Raw genomic sequence first — 24,144 nt, 5'->3', positions numbered from 1 at the left:
TAATTGAGGTACAATTGATTGATTTTTTGTTTTGACACATACGAAAGTAAATACGAAAGCTGAAATAATTATATATTTGTTTATCCATTTATATACCGTTATACCGTGCAATAAGATGGAAAGTTAAGGTAGATTTTGAATACATTTTTACATTTTCCCTACATTTTTGCAGATAATTCATTAAACAATTATTCTATTTTTACGATTCCTACACGTTTCTAGGTTGATAATAAACTGTATAAAGTAAATAAAAATTTATTAGTGTATAAATGAAAAACGTTAATACATATTAAATAATGCTTGTTGATAAATGCGCAAACAAACAAAGATCCATTGAATAAAACATTGTTATCTTCTATACAAATGTATATAGAATCATGGATCTTATGTTGCGTCGGTTTTCGTAAATTAGTCACGTCTGAAACTAAAGATATATGTTGATAATACATGTAAAAATCTGTTTCAAAATGGGGTATCTGAGGAACATGCTTAAATGTTCAGTCAGCTGACGGTTGTGTCGTAAGATTTGTTCGTTTATTCGTAGTTACTAGATTCTTAGGGTTCCTTATGACTATGACTTCGATTACTATGACTTCGCTATCCCTCTGTATTTCTGTCTATCTGTCTGGTTTTTCAGCCTAATGGCATATATATGATAGTCTGGCATTTAAAATTTTTAAACGAAATGAAATGAAATAGATGCTCTTTAACTTAACGAATTCAACTCACACTTGACCGATTTTATTATGAAGTCGTTTTTTAAAATTGTCTTATATCTATTACCTACATATTTATACACTATATATTTACAATAACCTACCTATATTTACTAAACGTAACTTAGATTATAAAATCTTTCCAATTTAGTAGCGATTGAATTATAAGGAAGTCGAGCTCAAAGCAAGAGGTAAGTATAAGATTGCCTAACTACAGTTGCAGTACAAAATGAACATAATGGATGTAATTTATTTAAATTGAGCCTATAAAAGAATCTTTTGTAACTGTAGATCGAATCTACTTATTGAACTCTCTATTCAAACATCATGTGCCAAATAAATATGTGTAAATATATTTTACGATTCGATTCAATATTATATACATAATTAGTATGTGATGCCAAATGCGATACCCTTTTAAACTTATAAAAACGTTTTACGGTAACAAATGAACGTTGCATGTTCGAAGCAAATATTATCATACAGTTTATAACTTCAATTATAAATACCCGCACTTTCATATTGTTGTATGAAGCATATACACAATTTCAATTTCAAAACCAACTGCATTCGTTTTTTAACCGTTTGTTTTCTTGTCCGGTAGAAATAGGTCTGATAATTAAAAGGCAATTAGGCTGTCATATGATAACACTGTTTTTTATTTATTTATTTGAAATTTATAAAAATTAATATCACTTACCTGTGCTCCTATGGATCTGATCCGACTTACGGTCGGGGCCTTATCATCTATTTGTAATTTTATCACCATTTTGAACTATTTGTTGCGAATAATCACTAAATAAATGCCTTAAATATACTTTGGTAAAAACATTACGTTCTAAATCATAATAATACTGATATACACTTTGATTCTAATTTATTTTTAAAAATTAAAACAAAAATGTGTATCACGTTGGATTTCCCGCGCTAGAGGTTTTTTTTAACCGATACAGAGCAGTGACACAGACACCTGCATCGTTCTGACGGTAAATATTAAATGGAGTGCTTATGATAGTGACGGCTGTCACTTATTTGAGACGATATACAGATAAGACGTCGAGAACTAATGAAGTCTGTAATTTCAGGTTAATATTGTTTGAGTAGCATATCATAAATCGATTTGTTTCAAAGTCATTAGTTATTTAGTAAGATAAATTAATTATAATTTAGAGTGATTGCATTGCATAGTATGTACTTTCAGGTGGGCTTTTGTTTAGATCTTATAGTATTGTTTTGTGGGTTAATAACGAAATAATTATAAATCGTTCATGATTTATTTTCAAAAGTGGATCTCGATAATTTATAATTTGATCTGTTCATCAAGGCCACTTTAAATTGAAGTTTTCAATTATTTTTTATTATCACATCAAGACCCGGTTCTTTAGGATATGTATATATATATATTTGCATATATACCCACAATTAAAAAAAAATGTATAAAATGTTGTAGCACCTACACCGTGTATTCATCTAAAGGTACATTGAGGGATGATGGATACACAAGGGATGAAAAATTTATCTCCTCCAGTCCATAATGAAAACTATGGGAATGCATGTCGCATCACCGGAAAGTCAATCTGCATACAAATTATGGAGTGATTAAATTGTCGAACGAATAACTCAGAAGTAATAGACACACATAAGTTTACATAAGTTCTACTTCATAAGTTTAAATGAGTAACATTAAAAAAACAATGAATTAATATAAACGTTAAAGTTATAATTTGAACTAGTAAGGTTGTGCACTTAGAAAATAATATCATCGGCTATTTAAATTAAATGAATCAGATGTAATGTTCTACTTACCTTATGTTAGTTTTAGCATTCTCTATGTATGATAAATGAATCAGTCAAGATAATAAAATAAGCAGATCTGTTAATTCTTCTAAGAAATGACATATGTTATAAGCACTGTCTATTTTCTTAAGGATTTACCCAATGAAGTGGTTGCGAAGATTAATTACCTACGACATAAATATGACAAAAATGACAAATCGTGTTGATGTGATACTTCTTAGTCAAATATTTGTAACTTGTATTACCAGAAGTAACAGACGCATTTCATCAGACGAATACTTAAATTCTTTGTATGCAACTGGCAATCCTGAACCGGTTTGCCCTTTGCCATCCGCTGGCGCGCTTAAGTATAAGATTGTTTTCATAGATACAATACCCACATTAACGGTTTAGAATATGCCGGCTGCGCGAAGCTAGAGGATGTATAAATACAAAAAGTTTAAGGATTTTTTTTCGAACGTTACGTTGTTTTCATATTTTTACGCAATTAGCATATGCATAACTATAAGTGCTATAGAGCACAGGATCACATGCGCGACACGATCTGTAAAGTGTACAATCTATGGGGACATCCTGTATAGTATGCTGAGCGGATTATTTATGAAACTAGGTACTATTATCAATGGTGACATACCGGTATCTTACAATTATCATTATAACAAAATTATATCATCGTGCTTGTCTTGTATCGGTATATTAAGAAATATAACATCATAAAAGTGAAGACACATGTCCCTTTGTGGGGTATGGTCGTATGGAGCAGCAAGCACATCTATATCATTGATCGATTTTTGAATTTGGCAATCAGCCTTCTGTAGTATCCTGCAAGACTAAGACATTTTTTTCTCCATCCAGAATCGAACCCCGGATTTTTACTTCTTGTTACTTTATCTATGCCTTTCCTTTCCCTATTGTTTGTCAATTTCTTTACCATGTAGGTTTTCTTCTGTATTTTCTAAAGAAATAGAAATAGCGAAATCTATTCCATTTATTAAATAATTTAACAACTATCAATGAACATCCAGACGAACGTCTTTAAAATCATTGGAAAATATAATTTTTATTATTATTTCGTCATCGTTAAAATTGGTTTGTTTCAGTAACATATACATCCGCAGGATTTAATTTCCAATCTCCGATTTCGCCACTTATTTTATTGTTTTGAAGTCGTATAACAAACAATTCCAGTATAATGTTTTTGAACATAATCTAGAAATGCCTTGTTACAAATAAAAATATGTTTCATATTTTGATATTTGGTAAGTTCTTAGGCTATAAATAATCTATTTAATATTGGGACTTAATTTAACCAAAAAGTTCTTAAAATATGGTCGTGTTGCTCTGGTGGTTTTAGTCTGTTTCAAAGTTCCACAAACATGATGAAAAGCGCGGATGATACAAAACCAAAAAAAAAAATAGATTTTTGATGTTTGCTTTCGTTAAGGTACATGACAACATTTATTTCAGCTCTATTATTGAACTGGTCGGAGCAACATTTATCATACGTATGTAATAATTTTTTTTTGTACGAAAATTCTAATTGTAATCGTTCATCTGTTTTTAAATGCTTCGTATAAAGCCGACTATAAAACTTGGTTTGAAGTTAAAAGATAATATAAAATAAGCTATTTATTTAATGATCTAAACGAATTTAAAAATGTGCTAATCGATTTTTACGAGAAAAAAAAGTATAATTTCCTTTTAATTTAAAAATATCTTAATTTTAAATTTAAAATGTGAAGATAAAAAAGGTTATTAAACGTAGGATGTTATTTAGGCTTCAATTCGCATAAAAATTACTATTTATCAACTCACAATGACGATCGAATACGTACATTACGTTTACTGAAATTCTCAAAGACCTCTATTTTGAAAAGTAATCCTGCATAGGCAAATTTTACATTTTTATAATATGTCTACTAAAATATATCTGAAATCGGAAGCTTCATCTGTATGTTTGAATGTTAATATATGTTATATATGTGACCGGCTCTTTACACTCGATTTTGACCCACTTTAAAGTTTTAAACGGACATATTTAATTCGAACATTGTAGAAGGTTCGGTGACGGTACAATAATTTCATGAGTTTGGCTTACTATCCTGATAAGAATGACCAGGATTCTATCATTTTCTTATTCTGTATAAGAGCAAATAAGACAATTTAGTTGATTCTATCATCAAAGAGTATTGTCGCCAGTTGTACTAAATATAGAATTTATTATTTCGCTGCCTGCTTCACGTGAAATGCTCCATGTTAATTTTTTGTGTGACTTAATCGGGTAAAAATATGTATTCATGTTAATAAGAAGATTATGAGTATTTAAAACGATTTTACGGCTGTACAAACACTCATTACATTAGTCATGAACTCGTAAACTAAGTATTTAATATCGTCATATTGTATACATTGAAATTTTTACAAAGGTGTTACTTTGTTCTCTCATATCAGTAGAACGTATTGTGTCGAATGTATTGTGCTCGATCTATAAAAGTCTATTGTAATATTCAAATAAAGGCTTGGTTTTTATTACCTCACATTTAGAGCTAACGAATTCCATCATTAAGATATAAGTATCGGTAAATACCCAAAACCAAACTTTACTTTTTTTGTAAATGCGACATTAACCCTGTCTGTCAGTCTCCTCTCCACGTCTAAACCACTGAACCGATTAGTATGAAATTTGGTATAGAGATAGTTTGAAACCCGAGAAAAGACATAGGATAATAGGGAATCTCATGGGGACGTGTACTGTGCGGTTTAATCCCTTTTTCCATAGACTACGCAAGCGTAACTAAAAAGCTACTAATCAATTGAAAAAGACATAGCCTCTGTAATGATCTACATGTTTAAACTCTATTTAATCCAAAGAGTTAATAATGGAAAACTTCTTTCACAATTCACAAGCCCGTCAACTACTGCAACATGGCTTCCACTTGTATCCACGACAGTAGAATGGTTTGCGCAACATCTCCCGATGGATGCACCCGACGCAGCTTCCTTGATCAGTGCGATATGTACGAATATAACTGTGATTATGGAACACGTATGTAACAATTTCATAAAGATATGTAGAACAGTATGATTTTGTAAAAGAGCTAACGCAAAGATCAAGGAACGTTAATATATCTTATTGCATTCGTATTGAAACAAGTCTATGACGGAATTTTTGGATATTTTAGTCAAAAAAGGGATTTCTAGTAGTGTTTATGAACGAGGTGCCAGTATAATTAATTTAAGGTTTTTTTTAACTTTGTACCAGTCTACAAGGGAGTAAAACTAGATTTGGCTTGTACATATTACAAAATAATTGATATATTGTAGTCTAAAAACAGTTTCATTCTCTTTCAGAATACATGACAAAAGTAAACAGCCAATGTACCTCCGGTGTGCAAGATTTCACATGCTAGTTTATTAAGACAAAGCATGTACTAAATAAAGATTTTAAAATTGTGAACTAGTTTTACTCCACATTTATTTTATGTTATTTTTACTTTACTTGCTTATAACATTGTTGCTTTTTATCCGAAATGACATTTCGTACATATACGTGTTGTGTAATTTACAGGTTATCAGGAAACATACATACTGTTCTGTGCTAGTTACATGGGATTGACTACTTTCACGTCGAAAGACTTATCAAAAACTACAACGTACAATGATGGTATTAAAAATGAGACACAAATATTAACTACAACCTCTCGAAATTCTTCTATAGATAGTACTTGTAGTACCAATTCTTCCAAAGAAGTTCTATCTAAAAAAACTGAAAATTTTACTACCTTCAATATGAGACCATCTATGACAGATTCAGACTTTCAAATTAGTTCTATAACATCGGTTTCCATGAAAGTTAACGATTCTATAAATAACAAGCCTAAATATACAAGTACACATAACACAACACAGCCCGGGAATAATTCTGTACTACTGTGTTGTGACAGACCTCAAACTTGGGAGACAACAACTGAAATCATAGCGACAATACCTTATTACTTGTTTGTCAGTAATTCTGAAATAACCACGCCTTACGAACATAATATGGAATCAGAATCAACGAATATATCCTTAAACCATTCTCATACATTTCCAATATTAAATAGCCACAAGATCACTAAAGATCTCCCAAATTCTCCTCTGAAGAAACACATAACTACAACGATGCATAGAAAAATAACGTCAAAAAATACTATGTTGACAGAGCACCTGCAGCAGAGTTCAACGATTGTGAACGGCAAATCTATTATTTGTTTGCATGATTGTAATCGTCCTAAAACATGGGATACGACTTTAGAATTATTAGTCAAGTGGCCTATAACTCATGAATCGAATGAAATATTTACGGCAAACACACAGCCCCTTAGTACAAATGGAGATACTGATACAACAAATTCATCATCACATACAGATGTTATTTACTCGTCCACATTTCATAGTACTTCAGTCACGAGAAGTACAATTGAGGATCGTCAAAAACTTACACATCGTACGAAAAAATCAACTTTATATGCGAATCATATAGAGCTAAAAAAACGTAAACAAGTTAAGAATTCAAGCATTTCGTGCAAAACAAAATGTCAAAGACCACGTACGTGGATCACAACAACGAGGAATGGAATGAAAATTAATAAAAATCGTTTACAATAAAGCAATTGTCACTTAGATAATGTAGTTTACTTTTGAACGTATTATTATTTATTATTAAAATATGGCTTTGTAATTTCATTTAAAACGAACTTGAATTTAAATTAGACCATTACACTAAGTTTTCTTCAATAAAATTGTATTAATTCTATTTTCCTAAAGCAATGCAATATTACTAGTAGTTTTTCTTTTATTACAGAATTCCAAGAAAATGATTGCAAAGGAGAATTTAGCACTAACTCTGAAATTGATGCTCTATATCACATAAAGAATACTACAGAACCAAGCGTTTCGGCTGACGATGAAGAAGTAGAAGTACTATCCGAAACAGACGAAGGAAGGCTCAAATTAGATTTAAAAGTAACAAAAAAATCAAATAATCATAAACATGGAATTGGATCACACTGTGGTAGACCTTCTTCATGGGCTACAACCAAAAATGGCGAAACACGCGATTTCTTCAGAGTTTTGAATGATAGGATGTTAATAAATTATTGAAGGTATAGATTGGAAGAAAACACAAGAAGTTATAAAAAATATAATGTAATATCAGTTAACAATAACTTATGAACACTTATTTCCTTAATAAAACTAAATTTTATCTAATTTATTTAGGTAACAATTCTAAAATAGCTTCAATGTACAATTAATTACTTACATATTTTATCAAAAGTTGATGAAAGATTCGTGCACGGTAATTCGCAATTTATAAAATTGAGGTAGTTATTTGACTAGCATAGGTTTATCAACATCGTTATTGGTGCAAGTTTTCTTTCTGAAGGCATTTATCAAGAAATCATCTGCAAATATTTTCTGGCTGCCTTTATAATAAGCTTCTATTTCTACTAATGTCTTTTTCTCAGTTTCTGGCAAGTAGAAGTAAAGGTATAACGTTCCGATAATACCTATTATACCGTAAAACGAGAATGTGCCACTGAGATGGAAGTTTGCTTCTAAATTGTAATTCGTTTTAGCTGCGATGAAGAATATGGTGTAGCTCAAGGCAGCTGCTAAGCCCGTAGCTAAACCACGGCTCCTGAAAAAAAAAAGTATTTTGAATTATAGTGTACAAATTTTTTACTAGGTATATGAACTAAATTATAATAAAACATCATTTGAGTTTATGTATGACATGTAAATAACATAGGTGAGACAGAATTATATGGTGAATTTTTATCTGCATTATCATTAACATTATTTTTTTAAAGAACACATAAAGTTGATTATTATTGCTCTTGAAAAATTAAGTTCAGACTTGTAAAAACAGTTTTTTAAATTCTTGGAGACCCGAGTCATTGCACATTTGTGTAATGAGTAACCTCTTATATATGATATAAAAATTAATATAGTATTTTGACAGGTGCTGTCATAATAATTTCAAAATAGCTACTGAAATATAAATACCTTTGAAATATAAAAGCATTTCTTATAAAGAAAAAAAGAAGGATTTGCTCAACGTAGCTTATTAATATAATAATATTAATACTCAAGAGAAATAAAAGCTTACCTAAATGGAAAGACCTCTGACAAAAGCACCCATGGTATACCCAAACTACTAAACGATACCAGCATCATAAATAGAAATACGGGTAGAATTTCCCTTTGTTCCGGGAATGTACTGGCTTCATACGAGAATACACTCTCAGGAATACTTGAACGTGCGTATACACTAATAGCTAAGCTGCAGAGTGCTGTGGCAAATAGAGATGTTAAGACTAATTTTCGTTTTCCTATAATCTTTACTATGGCTGCGGACAGGAGATTCATTATGATAAAAACAACGCCAATGACGACCTGAAACGAACAAATGTGCTGTTGTGAATAGAGAATGTGAAAAATGTACTAAGTTATTTAATTACTTCGTATTGATCAATTGATGGACGCAATAATAGTATATATTTATTAAAATTACAACCAAACAATTTAAATTGCCATCGAACTTAAATATAAATATAATTCGGATAGTAGTGAAATTTATCACATACATAATTTGATGAAATACTCTTTTAATGGTGCCCTAAAATGTGATATCTAGAAAGGCATTTCAAATGATAAAACGAAATCAGATTCAATCAGCTAAGGCATTATTATAAAGCCATATTAGTAAATAACTCCTACAATATGTCATGCCAATGCCATACGTATTACAAGGATAATTTTCTGTTATTACTGTTATAGCTATTATTATGATTTTAGTAAAGAAATTTAAAATATGGTATAGTCTAGATATAATGTTATTATTCGACCCTTGCTAAAGAAAGAGATTATTTAGCATATTAGTTAGTTTCCTATTCAAAGAAAAAAATGAGCATATTTTTCTCCTACGTTATGATAGTATCGTATAGTATCTATTAATATTTTTATACTTACAACAATAGTTTTAGGATCGAATTTCATTCCTAAAGCCCTGCATACATTCACCATATTGGGTCGTACGGGCGACAAGCCGCTCAATGTATAGAAGAAGAAATAACCCATCACAAGAGCGAAAGGCCTCATGGTCTCCTTTACAAAGAATACGTGTTTGAATTGTAAAACGATCCTCTTGAATATATTACAATTCTTATGTTCACAAGGCTCTAAGTCTGATCGCGCTTCTTTCACACAAATAACGCATTGCTGTAGAATATCGTTGTATTGTACAAGTTGATCGAATTCCTCTTTCACGTCTTCTGGTTGGGCCCAACCTCGGAGACGGCACAGCGACCGAAGGGCTTCTTTCTGGCGACCTTTAGACATCAACCAAATAGGAGTTTCAGGAACCTGAAAAAATAATGTCAATTTAATTAAAAACATAAATATGAGAAACATTCTGGTATGCGGTCCTTTTCTAACATTTTATATTGATAAGGCTTGATACTTAATTAAAATAACTAGCCAGTTAAACATTGTAGCCTATGTTATTCGTCATATATTTTTTTATAAGCATGTTTTTCGTTCCTACCCTTTTATTATTTGTGGTTGAGCTTGTTACATTGTTTATAAAACATGTAAATAAATAGCTGACTAACCACCTATGTTTAAAATGTTTGACTTTTTCTGAGGTAAATTCCTGTAGCACCTTTTTTTTTGTATTTAATTCAGCAAGAGAAGCAATTTAACGAGTAATTTTCTGTTATAATTATTTTTAAATTCCTTAAATACTTCTCATAACTAGTTATAACTTTTGCAATGGTTTAACTGTTTCATACCCCTAAATGATAAGAGTAAGGCAGAACAGCGTTTGCCGGGTCTGCTAGTATCTTTATAATTTTAGTTTGATGTAGCACACAAACAAAGACTTCCACCTTACGTAAAGCCAAATTTATGTAGTGGTTATACAAAATATAATCACCATAAAATTAAGGAATAAAGGAAAATAATGAATTCTTGAATGCATTGTACAACTATTTTACCTATCAACTTTAACATCCTAATATTTTGTATATTGAACAGTCAAACACAACTAACAAATTAATTAAAACAAATAAAAACAATAATAACCGATCAAAAACAGATAACGGTCCCTTTATTCTAAAAACGGCCTTGAACGTAATAAATTTAAAGTAATCGTCATATTATAATGAAGTGTTATTTGGAAATAGATAATGTGTAGACATTTTTAAAAACCCTTACAAGGCCGGCTGGTTTTGAAACATTGATTCTAATAGATTATCTGTCAACCGACCTTAGATTAAACGAAGTGGATTTTTATGTTATCTTAAACTAAAGAAAGCTTCATTTTTATAGATTAAATTATATACATTGGATGTAAATTTTATTGTACGATAGATGGAGATATAACGAATGGAAACCATAATTATCAATATAATATATTTTTTTAAGTTGAAGACATTGTAAAATTGAATGTCATTATATATAAACACAACCGAATGAATAATAAGAATAAACTAAGCAGTGCAATGACAGCAATAGCATTTGCTTTGCTGTCATTGCACTCCTTGCACAGACAGAAAATTTATTAAAACAATTAGTTTCGGTCTCAATTGTACTACTGATGTAGTATTAAATTATCTGTGGTATTGGTATTCAAATATGCGCACATTAGCAACACTATATTGTGTAAAAAATCTAATACAAACAATTTTATTTTAAAGGTTAATAAGATAAGAAATACCACTTCCCATAATGGAATATTTATATTATAATCACGCATGTTAACATATTGAAAAAGCATAATATAAGAATAGAGCGGGATTTTAATAAACCACATTTTGAGCACCAATAATAATTATATCTATTTGGTTTAAAACTCCAACTTCCCGATTGCTAGCTGCTACACTGTGATTAAAATACTATATAATATACTACTAACAAAATAATTGCACCGTCTGGCTTTAATGTCTGACCTTTACTTCTACCTAGACTCATTACAACGAATATTGTACAGAACTGACAGAATTATAGAGGTTATTGCCCATGAATTAAACGTTTTTTTCATTTTGGTGGCGTCCTTGAAGCTTGACTTAAAACAAAACAATGAAATGTCCATGTTTGAAACTATGTCTAAAAAGTGGCTACAACGGGTTTGACGGGTGATTCGACTTCCCTTAAAAAAGGTTAATGTGGGCTCATCTAGCGGTTTGGTTATCTTTTTATGTTAGAGATTGTTAAGGAATTTACCGAGTCCATGCCTGAGAACGTTTTGAGTCGTTGAATAAATTCATATAACGCTCTCTGTAATGTTTATATAGGTCCATTAATTATTTAAACTATTATCTGCTTGATAGACGAGCTATTTTATTTGAAATAAATATGTAGAGCGTCCGGTTAGTATAAAATTTAAATGTGGTAGAAAAATTATACAAAACGCTTTTAAATAATGTAAACGTTAGGTCCATTAATTATGCAGAAAAATGACAATTTTTATCATTATTAACATGTGAATTGAGCAGATTCCCCACGAAATGCGTCACAATATTCAGATTAACCTATAAATAGACCTAAATATAGGTTTACTAACGACTATTAATATCCACTTAATAATACATATTTATAGAAATATTATAGGAACAAACAAATAAGGAATAGGCACTTATACTTATTTTGTTAATAAATCTTCCATACTCACGAATAACACTAAAAGCATTGTGGCGACAGGAACAGTCAGCGACACAAGTGCTGCCTGTCTCCAAGTGAGCACTGTACCAAGTAGATACGCGATGAACATGCCCGTCGAGGTGAAACAATTGGTCAATGTTGTAAGGATACCACGCACCGATGGATCGCTGAAAACAAATATTATCATACATTAACAATCTTTGAGCTAGTGGAGTATGATACTAATTCAGATTTATATTTTGATCATATAGTTCTATGCAGTTTAATGGGATGAACCATTAATTTCTTTTTCATAATTATTACCATAGTTTCTAGAGCTCGTATGATATATCAGTTTTTAACATACGCCTCCCCTCCCCACACCACACACACACACATACACAAATAAAAAAACACAAGTATACCTATTCGTACATTAAAAATTACTTTTACGCTACTGAAATCGATAGCTTTCAATCACGGCAGTTCGACATACGCCAGGATCCTTCCCTGGGAGCCTTATGTGTTAACGCATTCTCTAATAAAAATACAAACACTGTATACGGCATACGCATACTGCTTCTCAGTAACACATCATCACTATAATCATACAGGAATTTAGATAGAAATAAAACCACTATTTGGCTTGTATGCCAATTTCCATTTAAATAGGTTGAAAGTAAATTTTCAACATTCAATTAAGATATTAATCACGATAAGTAAAGGAAATTTACTATTAAATATTGCGATATTTCTAACGTGTGGTTAACATTTACGTCTGGATTATGAAACAGTAATTACACGATTAAAATATCTTTAGTAATTTGTCACCTCTTTCATTAACGTCTAGGTGCTGGACTAAAAACAGATACCGAAGCAAGACAGAAAACTCTAGGCCTTATTTATCTTAACATGTTAATATGCCATGTAGAACGTAACAGACCTTTACGATCTAAGCAATTAGAAACGAGTAAGGCATAAAAATATTCGTTAAGAAAAATGTCGTTTATTTATTACAGAAGCCCAGTGTAACAGGATTTGTATAAGGGTGTGGATTAATATGTAATTTAATGTACAGACGTGAGAAAGAATACACTGTTGATAGATTTGATATAAATAGAATAACTGAAGTAAAAGTAAATATGTTTATTATCAGTGTCCATGATCAAATGATAATTGATTGAATTTGAAAAAACCAATTGTAAATGTGGTTTTGATAAGCATTTTTTTTTTTTTTTTTTTTTTTATGTCATAGCGGGCAACTGAGCAGGTGGTTCGCCTGATGGTAAGCGATCACCACCGCCCATAAACATTCGTAAAGGCTTAGACCTCTGAAAATGCGCTGCCCGCTTTTAAGGGATAAGGGATAAGGAAAGGATTGATGACTGGAAAGAAGGAATGGACTGGGAAGGGCTAGGAGAAGGAAATAGGTCTCCGGCTCCCCCACTCACCGTACGAAACACAATAGCAAGCTATTATTTCACGCCGGTTTTCTGTGGGGGTGTGGTACTTCCCCGGTGCGAGCTGGCCCAATTCGTGCCGAAGCGTGCTCGACTACCACATCCAAGAAATAGTCGTAAATGCATTGTGTGAAGCTAAGCAATATAAATGTAAAGGAATAAGGAGAGAATAGCTATATAGTTAATGCTGAGACCGAACGGTGACTCTGATTATTTAAGCAAGAAAATTGAACTATAATAATCAGATCGTAGATGTAATTTGTAATTCTGTTTCATCATCATCAGCCCATACATGTTCCCACTGCTGGGACACAGGCCTCCTATGAGGGTTCAGGCCATAATCCACCACGCTGGCCAAGTGCGGGTTGGCAGATGTCACATGTCGTCGAACTTTTGATTCTCGGACATGCCGGTTTCCTCACGATGTTTTCCTTCACCGTTTTAAGCAGTGGTGATGTTATCTACATGCGCAGATAAATTGAAAAATCAATTTATTTCCTGCGCGCTCCGCCCGGTCTCGAACCCCGACCTATCGATTTTAAAGTCCGAGGTTCTCACCACTGAGCCACCACTGCTTAATTCTGTTTACTTACAAATTATGTCTAAGGTGTAATCTGTTTAAAAGCTTGAAGTGAATTAGAATTTCTTTTACACTACATAAAGATTAAAATGTATATGTCTATAAGTCATAACTAGGAATAGTTATGTTGGATTTAAACATTGATCTGCATATAGTGAAAGAAAGACAGCGTTTTCTTCAGTTATCTATAACAACAAACAAGCAAGATAATTTAAATTTGACCTAAAGATAAACTACAACAAATCTAAATATCTCTGGGTGATTAGTTAATGGTTTTATAATCTGTTAGTAATAGTGGTATTACATATAATGTTTTATCAATCAGGTGATTAATAAAGTGGATAAATCATTGATAGTAATCTTAAATATTAACTCCATCGATAAATCTAACAGATATCTTGAGAAAAAGGCATTTAGTTAATACGTTTTATTAATACCTAGGAACATACTATTTTCTAAACGCTTTGAAATTTGTATCAAAATCGTTTAATATTTTATTTAAATATCATATTAATTCACGAGATACATGTAATAGATAAGTATGACATTTATTTGGTAGTATGACATATATTATGTTTAATTGTTTACCTATTTTTTTTTTTCAATAATGTCTAAAACAAATACTGACTAAAAGGCCTTCTTTTATTAAAGCAAAATATAATAACAAAAAAGAAAACAAATATTAAAGCAAAAAACAAAAAGTTTTTATATATGTTCATTTTGTTGCGGAATCATCAAGGAAGGATGCATCCGTGACAGCCAGGCTAGAAATAGTGAGAAAATAAAGTGATAAATAACTTTTATTAGCCAATTTGCTACGGGGTAAGTAAGTAAGTACAAATACCAAATAACATTTTTGCTGACAGTTTAATGCTGACCCGATGATATAACTTAGGAATGTATATAACACAATGACTCAAAGAAAAGGAACTGAGAAAATTGTAATAACATTCATTTGTTAATGGATTCTAACCTATTAAATAACTAAATAACAAGGCATTATAAATGTTTATGAGAAACACGCGATTGTGATCTTTTTTTATATATGTTAAGCAGAAGCCTCTGGTTTGGATATATTATACAGTAGAAAAGAATCCTCATCAAATCTGTTCAAGAATTCAATAAATTATTAGCACGCTTCAAACACGGTATGCAAAACATAACTACCGAGAATTTATAAGTTTTTATAAAGACGAAATTAATCAATTTAGCGTAGTAAAACACGACAATTTGTGAACGATAACAAATGATTCATCACACCTTTATAAATCAATGAGAAATGTTGTTAAAATATTTTAATGATAATACATTTTATTGGGTCAAGGCCGGTTTAACAGCCGGTGTTAAGTGTCATATATTAGACTCCAAGTGACAAATACATGGTAAATATGACATTAAATGAGGTATAATAATCTGATAAAGTAATAAATTGTCCCCGGCAGGATTGATCAATGAAAGCAATTTTATATATTAGTTGAGCGCCGTAATTATAAGAACTGAAACGTATAGTCGTAGTAGACAGATATCAAAGATGTTAGCAATATTCAACTAAAGTGTATTTTTTTATTTTATTTTATCACTAGCGGTCCGTGGTACTTCTATTATAATTCAGGTATCACGTACATATTCAAGGTGTGGTGTGGTGTACCTTAATTCCTGAGATACCCTTTGGTGGTCTTAAATTTGGTATACAAAAAATACTCTTTTTTATTAATGAGAAATAAGGAGTTTGTTATATATGTTATAGTTTATAGTATACATTGGTTACATTCTTACCTGATTTCACCCACATAAGTGACCGAAGGTGCCTCCATTATTCCAGTTCCTATGCCCAGTAAAGCATTGGCGATGAAAAGCGATGGAACGTCCCATGCGAAGTACATCAATAGCCACGCAATTAAGTGTGGTATGTTAACTAGCAATAGAGCCTTCTTTCGCCCGAAATAATCCAGCAGCGGGCCCGAGAATATGCTGCCCAGTGGTTGGCAAAGATACGCCATGCTACCTGGAATAATCATAGCGATAAATGAATAAGATGAATCAGTCATAGGGTTTGTTAGTAGTAGTAGGTGTAATATTAATATTGTGGTAAATCAATGAAACACTTTGTACTCATAAAAATAAAGAATTGTTATTATATAATATGATGTGTTCTATCTTTATTATAATAATTTTTAAGTTAAAGACGGCTGAAGGGTTTGGTTATTTGTTAGTGTGTATGAATGCACTTATTTCAAAAACTACTTGACCGATTTAACAAAACTTATGCCCGTTAGGTAGATATGTGAACCGTGAGTTATATAGTTATTACCTCGGAAATATTACGAGACGACTATGCGTGTAAATCCTATGACTATTTATATATTTCTCTGACTAAGATATAGGCATATGAAAATTATTTAAGGGATATAAAATCGATCAGGATTCGAACTCATGTTTTTTAAATATCGTCACAGAATACAAAATAGTACTAGTATATGAGAAATTTTGAAAGAATAGAAAAAATTTGATCACGAGGCAGGATCAAATTTTCTCATTTATTAAGCATTTCAATGCTATAAAACTAAAAATTAAATAGTACTAGTATAGTTATTATGTTATCTGTGATGGTGACCTCTCGGCCACTCGTGATCGTTAATTGAAATTGTTAAATTTTAATGGGCCATAAAATTTTGACACCGAAATGACTTCTTATTAACTTATATAAAGTCGAAGATAGAAAACCTTTGATTGCTTAATTGATTTATCACGAGCCGTAAATATACCTACACTTTAGGGTTAAATGGATCGTGTGAATTAATTAAATGTTTTTTAAAGATCTCGTTTTTTTTGTCTAATGAATAAAATCAATATATTAAATTTCATAGCTTCCGCTGGAATATTGCTCAAATACAATATCAATTTCATACAGATTTTTTTTAAGCGGAATTAATTTTTCCATGTGGAGCGGAATGTGTCCACCCACCACTCACTGTAAGGCCCCATGATCATAGTAAACATATTTTTTGCATAAAGTCGAATTAGTACGTAACAGAATTGCTGTCAGCATGTTGCTATTGTTGGTATGCTGCTTTGAGCAACATTGCTGGCTATCTGCTATTCAGCTATGCTCTCGAAGGATCGTCATTTAAATGAAGCTTGCAGCAACATTGTTAACCAACTTTTGCTCATTAAATGTGTACTATGAATGAGACTTAAGTAGCGATGGAATACAGTTGAGTTTAATTGGTGGGCAATTGCGTTCGTTGGGCTTTTAATAAATAGAATACAAAAGCTTAAGAAAAATGTTATTGGTCTTGTGATATTCGTTTAAAAGCAATGTTAGTTTTATAGATATAAGTTAGGTAATGTTGTAATTATATATTTCTTCTTCACACCTAATACAACAACCCATTAGGATGAAACGGTGCAAAGATAGTTTAAAACCCGACAAAGGACAGTTTTCTGTTATCTGTGGTTTTATCTCGGAAATCACGGGAACGGAAACTGAGCACGTATAATTTCCCGAGCTGTCTTCTTTTCTAGTCTAAAATAACATATATTGAATTGAATACATTTTCATAACTATAAAAAATATGAGTGATACTACTGTAGTCAAAGTATAATTATATAATAACAGTCATCAGTAAAAGCAAACAAATTATAAATAACGTGTAATACCAGTCGTAAAATTTATTAACCATTTAAATCGTAACGCTTTACTTCAAGCGTTCAAATAACAAACTATGAAGAAAAAATAGTTGAATAACTAACCATTTTTTTATCATTTAATCAAGTATTTAATCTCTATAATTTATGATTGTGGTATCCTGCAATCTATAGATGATTATCGTTTTTTAGCACGCTTTTATTAGCTTCACCTGTATGTTTGAATGATTATATGTAGCCGACTCTTTTGGACTCGATTCTAGCACACTTTCAACGGACAGTTTTAATTGAAGCTTTGTACATTTATCAAGGATCGGGAATCAGATCAGAATCCTATTAGAAAGTAATTTTAGTGTTATCGACACATTGCAATTGTGGTCCAAGTACCTATTTATTAATCTATATCCATACTTATGAACTAAAAAAGCCGAAGAGTTTGTTTATTTTTTTGACTGGCCTTGTCTCAAGAATCACCCAACCGATTTCAAAAATTCTTCCAGAAGTAAGTATAAACACAAACATTCATTTTTTTATTCTTTTAGAAATTAAAGACGTTTATATGGACTTTAAACGGTTAATTAATTATACAGTTCCGAACACTTGTAACGTGTGCCAGCGGTGTTTACGGAGGGCTTGAGATTATATCTTTTGACGGTAATAAAAAATTGTTATTTATTAACTATTTTATTTTCGTGCGCTATGTTAAATAAACCGCGTTCAAAATTCGTTAAGTAAAAGGTCTTTATTTCTAAACGTATAATACTTGTGTACAATCAAGCACACGAATATACTATTGTATATATTAAATAAAAGCGGATATATTAGGGTTAATAATAAGCAATTATATCCTCCATACTAAAAACTTCGTCTATGGATAATTCTCTCTAAATTTATAGAGAAACGCCCAAATAGGAATCGTTATAATTACAATTGCATTATTATGAATGTTGTAACTGAATGAGTAGAGAATTTTGACATAAATAAGAGGTGACAATGTCTTAACGATATTAATTTAAACACATATATGGTAAAACTTGAGGTAAACACAGCGCTTGTTGATAAAAATAAAGGCATAAACTATGTACATCCTTTAAGATTTATAGACAGTCCAGAGTTATAAAGATCGATGCAGAGGAGACGACCGTGTTGTCGTGGCAAAACTATTTTAATTAACAAAAATTATCACAAAAAGACTTACCGAACCATGACGCCTGCCTTTTGTTCAATGAGAGTCCCTCTTTCGCATCAAGAACGTCTGGTAAGACCATAGTCACAAAGCTGATAGACATGCCCAGGCCTATGAGCAAAAAGTCCAAGGCGAGGCATGCTAACACCTGAAATGTAAAGGTTTTCATTTGAAACAAATACAAAATATTATTTAAGTATGTTAGTCCTTAATACCAATTTTCTAGGAATTTTTTAACTTTTTTGTGTTTCGTTTTTAGTTGGATAGTATTGTAAAACTTTCCTTCTCATGAATAATTATTTATGGGGTTATATAAAGGTTTTAACGAGTCAATCATCATAGTCACATCATCATATTATAAAACTAAATAATATTTCACAGTGTGTGATTTACAAAATACCTTTTCGATTGCTTACTAGTAAGTCATAGTTCCCGTCATTTTTTTGCTGTTTTTTATATGCTTTCGTGTGATATAAAACATGGAGGTTTTTATGTTATACCACAGATAACACAGTACTATGTTATAGCGAGCAACTGAGCGGGTCACGTGATAGTGAAGCAATCACCGTTCCCTATGACCATTTGGACATTTAAGACCTCTGCAAATGCTACGCTCGCCTTTTAAGAGTAAAGACTAAGGATAGGATCGTCAACGGGAAGAAAGGAATGGATAAGTAAGTGAGAAGAAAAGGATATGGCTTTTGGCTCCATCAGTGATCGCAGGAACAGATAGATGCGAGATGACCCAATTCGTGTTGAGGCGTGCTCTACTCCCACACTATAAAATTAATATAGTGTTCAAAGTCCTAGTTCGTCTAAGGTGAATCATCAGCCCTTGAATATACTTACATATGTGATTTAATATAGTGTAGGCAATATAAATTGTAATAAATATAACTTATAAAATAAGTTAAGCATTCATTACTTTGTAATTGTTTTAACACTATTTGTTTAATCTTAACGAATGGTAGCAATGGGTAACTATTGAATTCACACAAATAAAAAATATTCATAATCACATATGCCTAGGAAAAATTAAAGGCAATGATGCATATAATCAATTCTTTATAACTGTCGTTTAAAAGGAGCAAAATGATTAATTATCCGGTATACAACACCGTAACATAAGTATACAATACCATTTTATTGGAAACAATAAAATATTTCTTTTGTAAGCAATTCCTTAATAATGCAATTTAATTGTTTTGTTATTAGGTACCGGATAGATGCATTTAAAATGTTCGGTATTTATTAAGTTAAGCTAGCATTTCAGTTAAACGATTAATGGAATAATTCGTATCATTAAAATAATTAGGAATTACATTACTGCATTGTTGTTTAGATATTCCTTCAACCATAAAAGTGGTAGGTACAAAATATATTGTTTTTCCTTTATAAATGCTCTTACTTTATATTTTATTTTAATAGATTCATATTTCAATAATCGTATTTTGTTTGGTGTATGAGTCAATATGTATTCATATATATGTATAAATTATGTAATAAAAAATAGGTATGAAAAAGAAAATTTTTTCGTTTGCACGAATTTGCACGCGGTTGTAACAAAGGCAAAATAAAATCTGAAGCGCATCATCATTTTTGGACAATCATTTCATAGACAATCATTTTTGATGAAACCAAACAGACCAAAAGCCAGCCTAAAGACTTTAAAAAAGAAAAATAAACAAAAATAAATTGTAGTATCTTTATTCCGCATTGACGTCAATTTAAAGTTCAAATTGTAAACAAGTTAAAATAACTTAATGACCTATTTTTTATTATGCCTACAAAGCATAGCCTAAGTTATTAAAGATAATTGATTAAATTACCATTTACACTTCATGAAAGCATAGGAAATATCCAACCCACACAACACATGTTTATTTAAAGATACTTGTTTGGAAAAACAAGTATGTATCTTTAAACAAAATCATGCGGCATTCCAATGGATCAATAAAGGCATTTGAAGATTCATAAATAAAATTATCGTTATAATAAAATAAAATAAATGTATATAAAAAAAAACATGTGATAAGTGTGCTTCATGTGACGCTGGTAATTTTTTTTTATATTAGAGCGGACAACTGGGCTGGTTTTTCGCCTTTATAAGCAATCACTACCACCCGTGAATATTTTGTAGCCGTAGGACCTATGCGCATGCGTTGCTCGCTTTTAGGATAGGATAGAAAAGGACGGATGATGGGAATAAAGGGATGAAATGATTGAATGAACAGACTTTCTGATCTTTGACATATTACAGGACACAGAGTAGCGCTCTCATGCTGCTATTTGCAAGCACATTAATATATTAAATATGCATTAGAATTTTACGAGTTTATGTTAGACTATATAAAATATAGGAAATTACCTACTTCAAGTTCGTTTATGTGAAATACCTATATTATTTGTGAAATTTTTGATTAAACTTTTATCTGTTAAACAACAAATAGTGGAACGCAAATTTTAAAATAATTCGTTTCTGTTACCTTTTAAATAGCACAATGTATTTATAATTTCGCGGAATTAAAAATCAGTTAAAACGTGTTTTAAGAAATAAGAGATCTTATCTTGAAATCGCGTAATGTCCTTTTTTTTGAACAAAATATGTGGGGGACCAAAATCGTTACGATTTTTTATTAATTCGACCTTTTGAGCGTTAATTTATACTCAGTTTAACACCCTTTTTAATTTTATCTCATTAAATTTTGGGTATACATACACATGTTAATAATTTTCTTGTAATTCTCCGATTTCACGTGTGACCTAAAAATTTAGAAAAAAAGGCAAACAATCGCTCATGCATCACTAAGTATAATTTTCAAATAAATCCACTTCATTTCGATTCATTAAACGCTGATTTGTGCGTGCTGTTATAAATCAATCACTAAGGTACTAATGTCGATTTTTTTTTAATAAGTATTGTGTGTTGCTATTAGTAATACGGTAAATCGTAACCGATAACAGTACTCGCGTGAGTGTTGCAACGTAAAATGTTAGTAATTTTGCGCAAACAACCATTCAAATGGAACGTAGGGGCGTATAAATGAACGAACCAATGAAAATACCCTACTTTGATAATAAATTGTTCATAATTTTGTAGGAGGAATATTAATTGGTTGTTACTTTTACTTTGGAACACCTAATGGAAACATAACATTCTATACAACGTAGCAGTATGTGAAACAATTAATATTATGCTATACCTTATCTAATCAAAACTGAATCCTACTAATTTTATAAATGCAAAAGTTTGTGAGGATGTGTATATGTTTGTTGCTCTTTCACGCAAAAACTACTGGACCGATTGCAATGAATTAGTAGTAGTTTAGTACGTAGATAGCTGGACAACTGGAATATCACATAGGCAACTTTCTATCCCGATATTTCTACGGGATACGTACTTACGCGGGGCGCAGCTAGTAAATTATAAAGTCAACAAAATATATTAAAGCACAAAATCACTCTCAGCTTATTTTATCGACAAATTTTTATGTGATTCAACTGTAATTAATTACCTACACGAGACACCGCGCCTTGAACAAATAAAAAAAGTTCAATCAAATTTGACATGTTGATTAGTTAAACTATACTTACTGAATATGTAAATATAGTTCTTATATATAAGGTTTCACTACAAGTACATACAGATAATAATATTGTGTAACAATCCACGACAGGTTTTAAATATCCAAGGTATTTATTAATAATTACTTTCAACCATTGCATGTGCTATAAATAGATACTTAAAAATACTTGTGGTTTTATATAATTCCCGTCTAAATATAAATTAAGAAATAACGAGTGACTTTCCGATTATTTACAAAAGTAACGCGTTTGAGTTATGTCAATTGCTTTATTTGTAATTCGAACACTGTGCGTGCGAGTGCAATTACTAATTAATTATCGCTATTGTAATCTGAACTAATTGTCGATCATTACAAACGTAACTGCTTCCGGTCAGTACTTTACTTATGAGTATTTCGATAATGATATTAAAAATATGTTATAGATGTTAACAAGGACTACTTGAGCAATATTTTTCGAATTACCTTTATCTTTTAACAACATATAGAATTTCATCCATTATTAAGTGGTTCGTGTTGTCAGATATTTTTTTTTAGTTATAATAATACGAGAAATTTAAGCTTTATAGATATTTGCTTACTATTTAAAAATATCAATTGGTAATTTCGTTCTCATGTAAGCTATATCATTGCACACCAATAGGACAGAATGCGTAATAATACGTTCGTACCACTAATTCCTTCATGTATAAATTGTATGACATTATAATAAAACGTATTACGAAAAAAAGTTGAGCAATTCTAGAAACTCGATTTTATTTCAACATTTCTGTTTAATAATATTTCCAAAAATAAAACAGGTAACTTCAACAACAAGTTAATGTTAAAATTGGATTATTACTTAAATGTTTGGTAACGTAAGTTAATTAAGTATTATTATTTTTGATCACTTCAGAAGCGACGGTAGTATAAGTTGTAGTAAGTATGCAAATAAAACAAAGATGCTTCCCGCTGCCCGTCCCTTTTTTGTATGTTTACCTTTATATGTACTCAAAACTACGCAACGCAATTTGATAGATTTATATGTATGTTACATGCATAATTTCACCCGTGCGAAGCCGGAGATAGAAGATATAAAAACTTACGTTACACACATATAGCTTGGTAAAATATACCTCTCAAAGCCTTTGATCCGCCTACAGACAATCTGTCTACGGTGTAGATAATTCAGTTACAAAAAAATATCCGGTTTTCGACGTTTAACGGTTGCAAATGATTGTGAAATCTTTTACAGGCGGTGGTTAACAAGGGTAATAAAAATTCAATAAACGTATTATTAAGATAATAACGTAACTTGATTAGTCTTCTCTTCTTCTAATATTTATTTTGTATATATTAGTTATTTATGTGTAAAGAAATAAACATAGCATTCAAAACTGGTGTATGTTTACATGCTAAATTCTTGTTAGTTTGAAACAAATACCTAGTCTTGCCATAAATATTGTAATAAAGAAAAAAGAAAATTGTTAACTGCAAATAACATTTATTA

At 31.0% G+C, this 24,144-nt stretch overlaps 2 protein-coding genes across 2 annotated transcripts in view; both read right to left on the bottom strand.

Annotated features, from left to right (window-relative positions):
• Positions 1-1,703, bottom strand: part of LOC119829090 (facilitated trehalose transporter Tret1-like) — a 12,135-nt gene extending 10,432 nt beyond the window's left edge. The window contains exon 1 of the mRNA XM_038351469.1: positions 1,417-1,703. Within this exon, the coding sequence (XP_038207397.1) occupies positions 1,417-1,485 (69 nt within the window). The 5' untranslated portion in view covers positions 1,486-1,703. The remainder of the gene's footprint in view (positions 1-1,416) is intronic.
• A 5,980-nt stretch (positions 1,704-7,683) lies between these two features.
• LOC119828919 (facilitated trehalose transporter Tret1-like) overlaps positions 7,684-24,144 on the bottom strand; it is a 20,888-nt gene continuing 4,427 nt past the window's right edge. Inside the window, exons 2-7 of the mRNA XM_038351235.1 lie at positions 19,084-19,219; positions 16,014-16,242; positions 12,229-12,385; positions 9,528-9,920; positions 8,665-8,951; positions 7,684-8,193 (exon numbers count right to left, since the gene is read on the bottom strand). Coding sequence (XP_038207163.1) covers positions 7,881-8,193; positions 8,665-8,951; positions 9,528-9,920; positions 12,229-12,385; positions 16,014-16,242; positions 19,084-19,219 — 1,515 coding nt within the window. The 3' untranslated portion in view covers positions 7,684-7,880. The remainder of the gene's footprint in view (positions 8,194-8,664; positions 8,952-9,527; positions 9,921-12,228; positions 12,386-16,013; positions 16,243-19,083; positions 19,220-24,144) is intronic.

The sequence above is a fragment of the Zerene cesonia genome, chromosome 9 (genome assembly GCF_012273895.1).
Source record: "Zerene cesonia ecotype Mississippi chromosome 9, Zerene_cesonia_1.1, whole genome shotgun sequence".
In the NCBI taxonomy this organism is placed as follows: Eukaryota; Metazoa; Arthropoda; class Insecta; order Lepidoptera; family Pieridae; genus Zerene; species Zerene cesonia.
The sequence above is the reverse complement of the archived record's forward strand: the minus strand, read 5'-3'. Positions and strand labels throughout refer to the sequence as shown.